This window comes from Aulonocara stuartgranti (genome assembly GCF_965226115.1).
Source record: "Aulonocara stuartgranti genome assembly, chromosome: 12".
NCBI lineage: Eukaryota > Metazoa > Chordata > Actinopteri > Cichliformes > Cichlidae > Aulonocara > Aulonocara stuartgranti.
The window spans coordinates 3533651-3548263 of record NC_138948.1 but is presented as its reverse complement, the minus strand read 5'-3'; the positions used below and the strand labels follow the sequence as shown (position 1 = coordinate 3548263).

The following is a 14613-nucleotide window of genomic DNA, read 5'->3' as shown; positions in this document are numbered from 1 at the left end:
TATAGTACTTTAGTCAATGCACTTTGTTAATTTGAGTATTGCCCTTTTCCTGGGAAGCCAAAGGCTTTAAACAAAAAGACCCTGATCAGCAGAACACTTGCAAAAGCCCTAACAGAGATGTTGCATCAAAATCACAAGGAGGTTCATTTCCAGGCCAAACCACCACAGGCCTGCAGAGGCTACACGCGGCCTCGGCTGATCAGCCGTGAAGAATCAAGTTCTTAACACGTTTCCTTGACTTTAAATGCTGAGTTGTTGGGGGATAAATACCTCAGTTACAAGCTTACTGTCACAGATTCACTCTAAAACAATGGATTCTGATTTTAAGCAACAATTTTTACGATAAATATACCTCACAACTCTAGATATACATTTCAAGCTGCAAACAGACAAAATTTAGAGAGGCCAATTATTATATGTTATGGTTGCAGATCTTAATAAGCAAGAACAGCACAGTCTACTCTGAGCACGGAGTTACACAAACATGAGCTAAAGAAGCTCAGTAAGAGATGACTGGGAGATGCTGGCATGGCTTGAAAAGGTTTCCAAATTATGTTTTTGAAAACTAACTTTGTTCTTTACAAACTGGAGAGTCTCCAAAACAAGCATTTGTGTGGCTGAGTGCAGCTGCAGATAACAGAGTGCTGAAATCCTCTATTCAGGAAAACTCGATTACACGCTGGGAAACGGGCGTCACGTCTGTGCATGTTTTTTTTACATACTTAGCATAGCTCAAATCACAGCACACACTAACACATAGGAAAGCCACACATGTGCACACACACACACACACACAGAAACTATTCACATCCGGCCTCAGCAGGCCTTCAGTTACATAACAAGAGACACACACACACACACACACACACATTTGAAGATGAGGACAGGCAGCTGAACAGCGAGAGGAGGCACATCGCCCTGACTCAGTGAATCCGCCAGTTTCGAGAAATGACCAGTACGCTGAGGCTTTAGTCCTGTAATGCCATGACGATTAGCTCAGCGGTCACAGGTCCTCCTTCACACTGACTGGTGACGCAGACAGAGTCGGCACAGATTCATGCTTTGCTAACACGCTGCTGCTTTAAGTGGCTTTCACTGTGAACAGTGTGAGCTGCTCTGACAGTCAACAACAACTTTACATAAGACAAAACAACCAATTTGAATCCCAAAATTCAGAGTTCTGGAAACACGTGACTTTAGAATAAAAAGCATATCCACCACAACATATTTATCAGCAATCAGAGCTTACACAATCACCTGTTGATGGGCTGGAAATGGCCAGTTGGAACATTTTAACATATTGTGCAACTTAAAGAACAGCAGATAAACACACTGCTATTGTAAAACTTATGTTGATTCTATAGCTGCACCCCAGTATGAGTGTAATGACACGGTTTGGGCCCTTGGGTTGACTTAGGTTAATACTCTGACGCTATAAGCATCAGCCTAAGCCTGCTGATCTTCACGGCTCTTCCTTGATCTCTTTCTGTCTTTAATCAGTGAGTTCAGTAAATTTCGCTGCAGCAGGATGTAAGGGCAGTTCGGGCAATGTTTTAAAAACAGTGGCAGTCGTAATACTCTTCAGTGCTTTCATCATGAGAAAATTGTTACATTTTATTTCAGGTTCTGCATATTTGTGTATCTACTTCTATAATCTCTAATGGAGTACCTAACCTGAATCAATGTACGCAACCAGCAGGAAAAAAATGTATTTTAAAATTTCTTACGAGTATCTAATTTTATTATTAGTACTACTAATAAAAATGTGAGCACAGCTCCTGCAACAAGCTCTACCACAGCCTTCTAAGTCTAACTGTTACTACTACAGCTATAATCCTAAAAGGAAAATCATCTGTGCCCCACAGGAAGAGCGTAGTAATCCCACAACAGTACAGGCTACAAAATAAACAAAAGTTTCTTTTAAATACAATACTGATAAAAACAAAGAAAATAGAGAGTATAAGTGAGACAGAGAACTGCAGAGGTCAGTAGGGCTGCATAAAGCTGACAGCTAGCTGTAAACAAATGGATTCAGGTTCTGGAGATTAGAAAGCAAGGCAGAAAAAATAAATTACATAAGACACGCTGAGCTTTCTCCCTTCCGCTGCTTCCCTCCTGAGATTATCAGGTTATCTAAAAGAGCACCAGGACAAGCAGACCACCTGGTGTATTAACATCTTGCATGACTTATTATTGCATAAACAATGCAGACAAAACATCTGGAGTCCAAAACAAGTATTCAGTTAATCACTGAATCAAATAACAACTGACCTGTTAAACAAAACACCACAAAATAGAAAAGATGTCACCAAGACATCACACAGTGATCCCTGAGAGAATGATCAGTGTCGTCACTTTATGGCATTTTCTTTCATTATGTAATATTTTAGTTGGTAAAACTTATACATTAATGTGACCGTGACACAACAATGCCTTTCAAACGAGTTATCTGCATCCCCACCATGTCGCATAATGTAATGTAATGTACCTCAACAGATCAACAACAATCCACAAAAAAAAGCAGCAATAGGAAGAAGCCTTAAAAAATAAAATCCTCAGAGAGCATGCTACAGTAGAGCAACTCTATAAAACTGAATCCACTATGGTTACTTGAGTGTTTTGAAAAACATATTTACAGTTTACTTCATTTTTTGCCTCTTTTTTCCCATCGATGCTCTGACAACCAGATTGGCTTGTCTTTTTGAGTCAGCGTCCAGCGGACATCTGATCCAAATCTCAGATCAGTGCATCGATAACATTTTAGATCTCCCATTTCCTTGTGTTCTACATTACCTCTGATGCATAGTAGGGATGGGCAGATCAATACTAAGGATATGTAGCCTTGTTCTGAGTATCAGTAACCAACCTCAGTAGGGTCTATGGCAAAAATGGATCCATCCATCACATATCAGATCAAACGTAGATAAAAATCAAGTTTTAGTTCCGTGTAATTTATGTTTACTGCAGTTCTGAGCATTTGCAAGGTTTTCACCTATTTAGCTTCAAGAATTTACTGTCTTGAACCTTTTAATAATGGATCTGAACAATACAAAACAAAAACACAGATTTTTTTTTTTTAACTTACATGGTACGGTACATTTCCTTTTCAAAAATACAAACTTCATATTTCTATCAGTTGAACTGATCCTGTTTTCTTTATATTTTTATTTATTGTATTTTTGTCTCTTGATCCATCCCATACACACATCCTGCCTTTTAATAGTGTTTGCTGCACACGTTTATAGTTCTTCGATTCAGCCAAGCTTTTATTTTGTAAATCTTTGGCGGAAGTCATCCCTTTACAATCTTACTAAGCTGACGCTGCTCGCGTATCCCTGTTGTTTCTACTAATAAGGGATCAATATGGTGATGGCACGGTGCAGGCCGCTGGTGTCACCAGTGCAGATGATCCCGAGCAGTCGCAGTTTATTACCGAACATCGCGCCCTTCACTCCGGAGCCCAAGGCCCCCCTGAAGCCGCGGATAGATGATCGAACATGGATGATGTGTTAGACCGTTACCACGCTGCCTTTGTGCTGCTGCGATTAAAATAAATCTTTGTTTATCACGTCAGAAGGCAAACGGGCACATCCATCCACTGAAACTGTCATTTAATCGTAAAAACAAGGCGTCTTCTAACACGACACAGCGGTTTGAGGGTGACCATCGTCTGAAAGCCGAGCCTCCGTCCCTCCCGATCTGATCGAGCTAGGCATCATTTTTCTGCCTCCGACGCGATGCTGCTGAGCGGAGCCCTTTTCCCTCCGCACCTCTAACCAAATCGCTCACAAAAGAAAACAACAAAAATCACAATTTAATGCACTAACCTCGTCTCCGGGGTCGGCGGTGGTGTTGTTCTCGGTGAAACGCATGTGCAGCTGTGGAGGAGCGAGGCTTGTTTTCTCACCGACAGACTGCGGAGCGGACAGCGTCAGCGGCGCTGCATCGCAGGATGGGCTGGGCTGGAGCGGCACGTCAGCCTGAAGTCACAGCCTGGTCCCAGACTGGATTATCTAACCCTGGGTGGGACAGCTGCCGCTCATTAATAGCCCCGTGACCTCAACCAGCGAAGCTATACTGACTTAATGAATGCACAGTTCACAATCGCATGAATATTGTACGAAGAAAACACAATGTATACTTTATTTGCCCCAAAGTTGGGAAAGTCCTTTATGACAACGGCTAAAATCCAAGTTAAACACAACATACAACAAACTTCTCCAGTGGTATATAATTCAGTAAGATACACTGTAACCATTTTGGCAATATTACAAAAACAAAAGAGTTAAATTAAAATGCAAAAATAAACAATGTATACCTTTTTAAAATGACTAATAAAATGATATAATTTACAAAAACTATAAATGAAAGAAAAATGGAGCAGTAATATAAATAGCACAGTATAACAGATTATAAAGTGGGATTAAAATGACCTGGTGCACACACAGTGTTTAATAAAAAAGTAAAAAGAGAATAATAAATTATTGACAGTGGACAATAAATTACGCTTTACCCAACGGATCTGTTGCAGGGGGCCCCCACAATTTTTTTATAGGCTTAACCATATGGGGGCAACTAAAAATATTGGGGTGGCACAGCAGAAACAGAATTTTTACAGTTGTATTATGATTTTGTGAAATATAGGTTACCTGAAAAATACGAGGGAAAGGAGTGAAAGAAAAGAATTATATGCATAGTTAATTTCCTGCTATTAAAGTTTATTTCACTGAAAAAAGTTATATATGAAAACTAGGGGTGCAACGATACACAAAATTCACGGTTCGGTTCGATACTTTGGTGTCACAGTTCGATATTCTTTCGATACAAAAAAATTGTTCATGCTTTTTTAATTTGTCATTTATTAAAATTATAAATATATATTTTGTACAGTTTTTAAATTTAATGTTGCTGAAACAACAAAATACTAAATCTATCTGATGGAGAAATCACTCATCTTTGGAAAAGAGAGTTTATTACAGAGAAATGTCTCTTTCCAAAATAAAAGCTATACTATAGCTTCTTCTGGGCTATATTCTCAGCAGCATATTAAACATATCAGGTCCCCATAAGGAGAATCATCTGCTAACGGCTGTCTAAATGACTCGGGTAAAGTTTGTAGCATGCTGCTTGTTGTTTTTGTCTGCTTCCACTTGTCTTTGCACTAGGATGATGTCGGAGTAAATGTGCAGTCATATTCGTTGTGTTCCCACTAGTGCTGTCAGCGTTAATCTCGTTAAAATGACCTTAACGCCAAAACGTGGCAAATCTCCATTAACGACCTACCGCGGATCACCCGTGTGTGGGACTGGACTGCGTGAACACGTTAACAAGCTAACTGCGCTAACGCACTAGTTCCCACAAATTGAGCATTGCATGGCACATCCGACATACTGTTTTACCTTTGTCCATGACGCGCTTACCTTCAGGGTCATGCTTCATATGAAAATAGTTCCAAACGCCAGATCTGAATGAGGGTGGGGGAGGTTCAATTTGCCATCTTGCAGCGAGCTTAGCTTCTGTCTTGCTAGCTTGCGCTGCGCTCAGTGGATCTGCGCTCGACAGTGCAGCCTAGGCGGAGTAGTCGAACGCAGATCCACTGAGCTCTCAACACAGACAGCATCATCAGAAGAAAAGTTGATAAAATAAACAAAAAATGTTGTATTGTTCGATACATATGCGTACCGAACCCAAAGCACTGTATCTAACGGTTCAATATCTACACGAGTATCGTTGCACTCCTAATGAAAACCAAATAAGATTTTGAAATCCATAATAATCTGTTTTTAATTGATTATTTGATTGACTAGAAGTCCCAACCACCGCTTTAATGATTCTCAGCAGAGCTGAGCACAAGCAGCTTAAGATTCCCTCTCCAAGAATGGAGTTCACTTTAAGAGTAAACTTGATCAGGAAAGACAGACACGTGTTGGATCATGTAAGACTGTGAACTGTTGTCTGTCTATGTGTTGGCCCTGAGATGCAACAGTGATCTGTCAGGATCAAATACCTGTGAATAATATAGAAAACAAATTCTACCATCACTTTGATCAGTAGTTATTTCACTGGAAATACGACTTTGAAATTTCAAACCCCACACAGAGACCTTCACGGGTTTCAATGCTACGTGTTTACTGGTGCAAAACAAAACCATCTTTTGGCATCACATTTATTCAAAACAGTTTTGCTCCATCATTTTCATGTCTAAAAGCATCCACAAAATCATCAAGGTTCATGGCTCTAGCCCTTCTTGCCTCAGTGCTTAATGCCCCCAAACTGCTGAGTCGGTTGTCACTCATCGTGTTCCTTAAAGAAGATGTGAGCACTGAAAAGCTGTGCTCACATGACGCAGGTCACGGTAATGGAAGTGCTATTTTGCACGGTTTGAATAGTTCACGAAACAGCTCCTTATACGGCTCATGATAAGCTCTAATAAACTTGTGTTTATGTTTTACAGTCGCTCTTTTTTTTTTCAAGAATTCATGTTAGTTGGGGAATCTGTATTTCCGGTTGTTGATGTTGCTGTGTGTGTACTGTGCAGAAAATGGAAAAAATTTAGATTTAAAGCTTGTATACCTTTCATAATAACAGTTTCCTGATGATAATCTTCTCTTCTCTCAGACCGAAGCATGTCAGTGATTGGAGGAATGTACCAGTTTGAAATGATTCCTTGTCTGTGCTGATCTGTCTTTGAACTACTGGAGTGGAAATATAGTAGGCTCTAAGCCAGAGCTTGGTGTGACGTGACGGCCTGGAGATGCATCACCAGTGTTACCACCAGTGTTTCAACAAGAGCGTCAATAACAGCTGTGACTAAACTGAGCTGTGGGGATGGCAAAATATCAGACAGATGTTTGACCTCACCAAACACAAAACAAAGTTATAAGAAGACAACATTTAGATGTATTTAGGCTAACAGACCTCTTGTCTCTACAGTTCTGTCACCATTCCCTTCCTCAGATAACTCTTTCAGCAGACGTACAATGGCAGGTAGTCTGTCCCTCACTGTTGTGTAAGCATTGTACCTTCATACCCACTGTGTTTCTATCAGCCTTTGTAACTCTCTAGGTGGACCTTAAATATTTTCCCTTTGTACCTCTGGCCACTTTTGGTACCAGAAACAAAAACATAAAGCTATTGGAAAAAAGAAAAAAAAAACAGTCTGCTTCAGGAATGCATTTCACACTGTGAACTAATACTAAACTTAAACAATGTGCATTAAAGCAAACATAAAAAGCTAATGGGGCATAAAATTTAACGCGTGCCTGCACACCTGTGTTCTTTCCACTCATTACTGAGGCCCCAACATTTACAAGGTTAGTGTTAAACCACAAGGTGGTTTCTGTAGTCAGGCCCATACTTCTGCAGTATTTATAGCAGCATCCAGATGCTCTGCAGCTTTAGAGTTGAGGAAGCACCCACACACTGACCCTTTATAATAATATGTTATTACAAAAGACATCTGGTCCTTCTTACTGAGGTCTTTGGTTACATCCACCATTATAATAAAAGCCTCACTTTGTGTAACTTCACTAATTATTGAGGAAAGGCCCATTTCAGCCAGGCAATCCATTATTTCATTTTGTGTAGCATGTCCAAGGTATGTGACATTTCTCTGACTTGTCATTTTTTTCCTTACAGCAGGATCGTGCTTTGCTCGTAGTTCCATAATTGACAGGAGATTTCCTTTATTTTCACCATCTCTGTCATTGTGTGCTCTCTGTGCTATGTTTTGACAAGCTGATTTGTTGTGTTGCAAAGTTATTGCATATGATATGATTTTCTGTCATATCATTCTGCCCCACCCCGGGAAAACGCCCGTGTCGCCCGTATCAAAAACCGCTACTCGGTGATGGCAAGCTACATTGTAGCCACAGCCACCCTGCCCTCTGACCACCACCAGTAGGCAACGGGCGAAGTGTCTTGACAGTCTTGGTCATTATGGACACAACGACCGAGACTGTCGGAGCTGGGGCTCGAACCAGCAACCTTCCGATTATAAGACGAACTGCCAACTCTTGAGCCTCGATCTCCCCCTCATTCAAAATCTGGAAAATAATGATTTTATGTTTGTTTTATTTTTGTAACTGTGTTATTTTAGTCAGATTACTTTGAATCTTTACATCCTGTAACTTGATGGAACAAAACAACTGATATGTGAATACAGTAACTAAAAAAATCAGTTGAATTAAAATGAAATTAGTGCCTGGGCCTGCAAATTATATCTTACAGCAGGTTTAAAATTATTTATACCATAAACTAAAATATTACATGTTTGGCTACAAACAAATAATATGAAATAATTGACCTGTAAATAAAAAACTTGAGTTTTTTTCTCAAACAAAAGACAATTTTGTTGTGTAACATAACCAACGGGACTCTCATAACTTTGTTTATTCTAATCTTCTTTTTTCTCATGCATGGAAGAGGTTTAGTTTAAAAAGTGCAAAAAAAGGGACCCCCCTCCCCCCAACAGCTGAACAAAGATATAAACTATAAACAAATGGCAAAGTTGTGCAGGTTGCAATGATTGCCTGAAACTGTCTGATTAATTGTACTTGTTGAAAAGCAAGCTTATGGTTTCTTCATTCTCATGCGGCTTGCCCAACCTGCAACCATTATCTCAGTTCACAAAGATGAGGGTCAACAACCAAACATCTTAGGTTGAAATAAGAATATGTCTGATAAAGGTGAGAAGCCATAACAACATGATGAGCCTCACAAAAGACTGTAGGTGATGCAATCTCCCACACAAATGGGGCTGCCAGGCCAGGTGTGGAGAAGAGGAGACAAACAAACCTCTTATGGATTTTGCAGAAGATTATTTCATTTAGACTATACATTATACTATACTATACTACTATACAGCATAATTTGAAGGACAATCGTTTACTTTCAGAATGGCTGAGGTTCAGGGCCTAGAGTAGGTCATCTACTAACTGCAAGGGTGGTAGTTAAATCCCTTGCTGATCCACTCTGCATGCCAAAGTACCCTTGGGTAAGATACTGATCCTCGAGTTGCTCGATGCATTTAAATGTGAATGTTAGACAGAAAGCGTTTAAACGTAGAACTAAAAAAAACTCATATGAACGGGTGAATGAGACATGCTGTATAAAGTGCTCTGAGTACCAGTGTTGAAAATCACTATACAAGAACCAGGCCACTTTCCTTCCCAATGAGATTTAAACTCCAGTTCAGTTTGAGTGAGAATTGCATATGCTGAGCTCCACCTACTGGTTTCCTGATGTTATTGCAATGGCCAAGACAAAGTTACCCACAGGAACTAAAGCTGACATGACGTTAATGTGAATAGGCCCGAATCCAATCCAGCCCTGATTTGTACAGCCTTGAGCTCTATGGATAAAGATTATGTCAGTTAGTTATCCAGCTATCTTTCAGTTCCATTCAAGCCCTTAAAAAACGCTCCCACTTGTCTTTATTTCATTTATGTTATTCTTTAACATCAACAAAAATATAAACTGTTCAAATATGTACAAAATCATGTATTGTTGTAACTGAATTTTAAGGCGGGAGAAGTTTCACATATCAATACGTGTCAATACATCACTCGCACTTCTAACTTTAGCTCTATAATCAGAACAATGGTTTGGCTTTTTATCCACTTACATACAGTGGCTGTTGTAGACTCTGTTAGGATCTCGGAAAAACCCACAGAGGGATGCGGTGGGTTCATCACTGTGTTCATCATCATTATGTTACAAATAATCTGACACCAACAGAAAGATTGCATGCTCAGTCACATCACACAGGATGCTCTGTTAGCTAAGTCAAAGTCAGAATAAAGAAAAGAAATAATGTCGTGCTACAGGAAGCTCTAATATTCAAGTGTCCCCAACATTTAAGGATAGACTATTTACCATTAGATTTAATTGTTATGTGCCTAACTCACTGATTTGTTGCTTCGATTGCTTTCATTTCTCCTCTTTTCTCTTTTTTCTTCATCTTTCTTTTTTATCTTGGTGTCAGATTGTTAGATTTAAATTTTTTACACAATCATCATACATGCCACTTGCACAGAGTGAGTGGAGTCAAGTGGGGCTCTCTTTAGAAGGCCGGGTCTCTCATACTTTCACTGCAAACTTTGCACACTCTGCCGCTGCTGGAAAGTTAAAGTTTGTCCGTCTTCAGCACCACACACTGGCATCACTAAGCAATTGACTGGTTCAGAAAGAAGTCTCTTCTCTTCTGAACACCTGTGTATCATAGTGAATCTGCATCAGGTGCAAGCAATCTGTCTGTTTCCTGTCAGTTGCTTTGGAACCGAGAACTTTGATTGGCTGTCAAGAGAAGATAAATTGGGTGCCTTGACCCTACCTGATACTGTGCTGCAGAAGGAGGGAAGCAGAGTTGTAGTTGTTTTGTGCTGGGCTAACAGACGCTAGATTGGGGCTTCTCAAGTTTATACCTGATATTATTTCTGCTTGAAGCAATGAGCTTTATATTTTGGTAATCTCAAATAATTCTTTTCCTGAGATTTATGATTTTATTTGATGTGATCACAATAGTTTGTTCAAATATGTTTTTGTTTTAGTGTGTTGCTGCCATGGGTACTTCTTGTTGGGGAGCTTCAAGCAAGTATGAAACGTAAGTCTCATGTGAAGCTAGAATTTGAGTTAAGTATGACAAACATGGTTATTCCCTATTAAATTTCATCTCTTTTCAGCTTCCTATCTTGGCTTTGGAAATCTTGATGCCAGTAAGCAGGTCTCGGGTGACCAGCTTCATCAGTTGCCACACTGGTTCCACCCTCTGCGCCAGGACCAGGCCCAGCCTCAGCCTCGGAGCTCTCTGGCTCCTAGCTCTCAGCCCAAGGTCCAACCCCAGTCTCGCAGCTACCTCCCCCAGCCATTGCTGCAAGCTCATGGTTCTCAACCACAAGTCCAGCCCCTGTCACAGCCCCTGGTGCAGGCTCGCAGCTATCAATCTCAGCCACAGGTTCCTAGTTACTGGGCTGAGGCCTATCCCCAGCTGCAGATTCGCAGTCAAGGCCATCCTGAGATCCAGGGTCCCCCCCAGGTCCGTCCCCACACCCAGCCTCGGAGCTTTCAGAATCGTGCCCAAATCCAACCACAGCCTCGCAGGATTGAGGGCCATCCCAAGACCCAGATGCAGCCTCAGCCTCGTACCTTTCAGGGCCAACCCCAGACACAGACTCAGCTGCAGCCTCGCAACTTTCAGGGTCATCCTCAGGGCCGTCCCCAATTCCAGCTTGAGGGTCATCCCCAGAACCAGTTGCAGCCTCACAGCTTTCATGGCTATTCCTACCAGCCACAGCCTCGCATCTATCGTGGCTATCCCCAGGCTCAGCTGAAGTCACAGCTTCAGCCTCGTAGCTTTCAGGGCCATCCCCAGGTACAGACCCAGCCACAGCCTCGTAGCTTTCAGGGCCATCCCCAGGTACAGACCCAGCCACAGCCTCGCAGCTTTCAGGGTAGTTCCCAGATCCAGACACAGCCTCATAGCCATCAAGGCCATCCCAAGACCCAGCCACAGCGCCAGACCCAGCCACAGCCTCGCAGCTTTCAGGGCTATGCCCACCAGCCACAGCCCCATAGCTTTCAGAGCCAGGCCCAGAACCAGCTGCAGCCCCGCAGCTTTCAAGGCCAGGCTTATCCCCAGGCGCAGCCACAGCCTCGCAGCTTTCAGGGCCATCTCCAGGTACAGACGCAGCCACAGCCTCGCAGCTTTCAGGGCCATCTCCAGGTACAGACGCAGCCACAGGTTCGTACCTTTCACGGCCATCCCCAGGGCCATCCCCAGGTCCGTCCCCAGACCCAGCTTCGTAGCCATGAAGTCCATCCTGAGACCCAGCTGCTGACCCAGCCACAGCCTCGCAGCAATCAGGGCCATCCCCATGCCCAGCTGAAGTCCCAAATGCAGCCCAGCAGCTTTCAGGGCCATGCCCATCCTCGGGCCCAAATCCAGACCCAGCTGCGGCCTCGCAGCTTTCAGGGCCAGGGCCATCCCAAGGCCCAGACCCAGCTGCAGTCTCTCAGCTCTCAGCCTGAAGGCTATCAGGCTGACTCACTGCCACAACCTCGTAGTTCTCCAGCTCAGCCCCAAGACCAGCTGCATGCTAGCAGTTCTCAGTCGCGGGGCCACCTAAAGCCTCGCAGTCATCATGCTCAGGCCAAGACACAGCCTCATAGTTATCCAGCATATCCACATGCCCATTCTTACTATCAGACTCAAATCCCAATACAGGCACGCAGCTATCAAATGCGTCCTCGGATGATGCGTTACCAGCACAGACCTCATCTTCAGCCTTGGGTCAGGGCAACTGGCACAAACCACCAGATTCTGCAAGGGGCTTAACCGAAGAGGTATACTCCATAAAACTAGTTGGTGTTTACTTTGTCGTTTTTTGTTTTTATTTTTCCTCTTTCCCTTTAGAACCTGCATAAGCTCAACATCACTAATTATCTTTCTCATTCCAGGGCCAACATCAGAAGATGGATCATTAACTGCATGGATACAATTAAACTGATCTTTAGGGGAAATGTAAATAAATCTTTCTAGATGAGTCTGTGTGTGGGCTAGCTTATTTATACTTTATAGTAATATCTCACAGTTGTGAGAGCAGGTGGTGCATGTTTCAAATTTTTAGCTCAAACTGAAGCCATTCATGTGCAGCACTATGGCAGGCAAAGAAGATCTGCTCTGAAAGCACAGGTGATGCGTAATGACCTGCTCTTCATTTTGCTGGTGACCCAGTTCAACTGGAACTTTTTTTTTTTTTTTTTTTTTAAAGGGTGGGGGGACCCAGGCAAAGAACCCTACTGTACAGAACTTAAACAAAATAGAGACTTTAACATTGGTTCTGCATATAGAGCCAAAGTTTACATTTTTTTTTTTTTCAGCATGTAACTGAAAACATATGAAATCTTGAATACTTTTTTGCACCTTTTTATTTCCAGATTGCTTTTAACTTAAAAGAGAAAATCCAACTGATTCAGAGCAGTATTCAGTCTGGTTACTAGATAAGTCAGATTTTTGATGTGCACCAGAGACAAATGAGTCTCAGGTGCACATCTAAATTCACTGGGTAACTGCAAGAAGAGAGAAAACAGGCCTTCATGGGAAAACTGCTGCATGCAGTGCACTTGCAATGCTTAACTCCCATGTTCCTTTTCAACAACCAGCAAAGCGACCAAATTCATCTTTATCAGTTAAGTATCCTCCAGGAGGTATGGATAGAACATAGGTGGTAGAAATAAGATTGTTCATTATAAGCTTTGAAAATGTGCATGTCTCTAATTCCCTTGACTGATGAAATGCTGTTTGTCCAAATCGTGGTTTTGGTGGATCTTGTTAAATTGCTTTGAGATGTGGAGACTGCAGGCCTGTGACTAATTCCATTTTGTTTGGCAATCCCTCCAAGTCCTTAGCAGAGGCATTCCATGTTTTTGAACTTCACAGCACATTTAATCTATCAACTGTTTCCTATCCAGCATACAGTGTTCCTACACGTCCATGCTTATGTTCTGCCATTAGGTGGCACCATCTGACATGAAACTTGAGACTGTCATGGACATGTTGGGACTAAAAGACAAATACTGCTGGGACTAGAACATTTGTTTTTTTTTTTTAAACTATAAAACCAGTTTCCCTTAAATGGCAAATGTCAGGATAGATTCTTTAAGGAACTGCTTTCTAGAAAGTTGCTTTTAACTGAAATGACTTTACGCTGTCTCAGAAGTATAACTTGTGCTATAATGATATATTAGAATGAGTTAAAATTCTTCTATATCTCCTGTTTAAAATGACAGTCACATTTTAAGGTTTTAAAGTAACAACAAAGTAACACGTAATGACAGCTGCAGCTTAAAAGTTATATAATTTCCGGTCACACTAATGCTCAGACGTGTGTGTGTGTATGTGTATATATATATATATATATATATGTGTGTGTGTATGTATGTATGTAAATTAAAAGGTTAAAAAAATACAGTTGAAAACTGACATTAAGCCACCAAAAAGTCAGCTGTGAATGCAGCTTGAGTCACTGCAGCAAAAGGTTGATCCTGCAAGAAAGGCCAGAGGGCTGAAGAGGCGAGCCTAGTGATTGTTTTGTCCTGCCTCCCTTCAGCTGTGGCAGATGGCCCCGCCCCTCCCTGAGCCTGGTTCTGCTGAAGGTTTCTTCCTGTTAAAAGGGAGTTTTTCCTTCCCACTGTCACCAAGTGCTTGCTCATAGGTGGTTGTCTGAACATTGGTGTTATTCCTCTGTAGTATTTTTAATCTTGAGGTGCCCGTTGCTGGGATTTGGTGCTATATAAATAAAACTTAACTGCATTGAATAAAGACCGCCAGTCTCCAGAGGGGTTTCTGTTTCAATAGTCACTACAAACACAACTGGTTATGTTAGTGTTAAATCATGCAATTTACATGCTACACTATGAAGTCCAGTGTCCAAAGAACTCCCCGAACATCTGCGCAGTTAATTGTATTTGGTCTAGTTTAGGCCATGTGTCACCAGATCCTATCATTTAACAGCATAATACATTTAGTAAGCCAATCTTCTTTAGTTGATTTCTTATTAATTTTTTTTGTTTTGTTTAATTTTTGTACATTTGTTTTTTTAATTAGCTTCTTTA

At 41.6% G+C, this 14613-nt stretch overlaps 2 protein-coding genes across 10 annotated transcripts in view; one reads left to right on the top strand and one right to left on the bottom strand.

Moving 5' to 3' along the window:
• Positions 1–5637, bottom strand: part of rusc2 (RUN and SH3 domain containing 2) — a 41992-nt gene extending 36355 nt beyond the window's left edge. For 4 of the 7 annotated variants that reach the window (XM_082555719.1, XM_082555722.1, XM_082555723.1 and 1 more), the window contains exons 1-2: positions 5421–5637; positions 3828–4019 (exon numbers count right to left, since the gene is read on the bottom strand). The gene's annotated coding sequence lies outside the window, so the exon portion shown is untranslated. The remainder of the gene's footprint in view (positions 1–3827; positions 4020–5420) is intronic. The other 3 variants (XM_082555725.1, XM_082555726.1, XM_082555720.1) reach the window with 2 other exon arrangements.
• A 4689-nt stretch (positions 5638–10326) lies between these two features.
• LOC309719323 (uncharacterized protein) lies at positions 10327–12542 on the top strand. 3 transcript variants are annotated; one of them, XM_082555371.1, is made up of 5 exons: positions 10327–10465; positions 10551–10603; positions 10683–11371; positions 11513–12342; positions 12457–12542. In XM_082555371.1, the coding sequence occupies exons 1-4, from the start codon at positions 10449–10451 to the stop codon at positions 12332–12334; spliced, it is 1581 nt and encodes a 526-aa protein (XP_082411497.1). In that variant the 5' UTR covers positions 10327–10448; the 3' UTR covers positions 12335–12342; positions 12457–12542. The 3 variants fall into 3 exon arrangements, with proteins under 3 accessions (XP_082411497.1, XP_082411496.1, XP_082411495.1); XM_082555370.1 differs by having other exon boundaries at positions 11417–12342; XM_082555369.1 differs by having other exon boundaries at positions 10683–12342.
• Positions 12543–14613: the final 2071 nt, after the last annotated feature.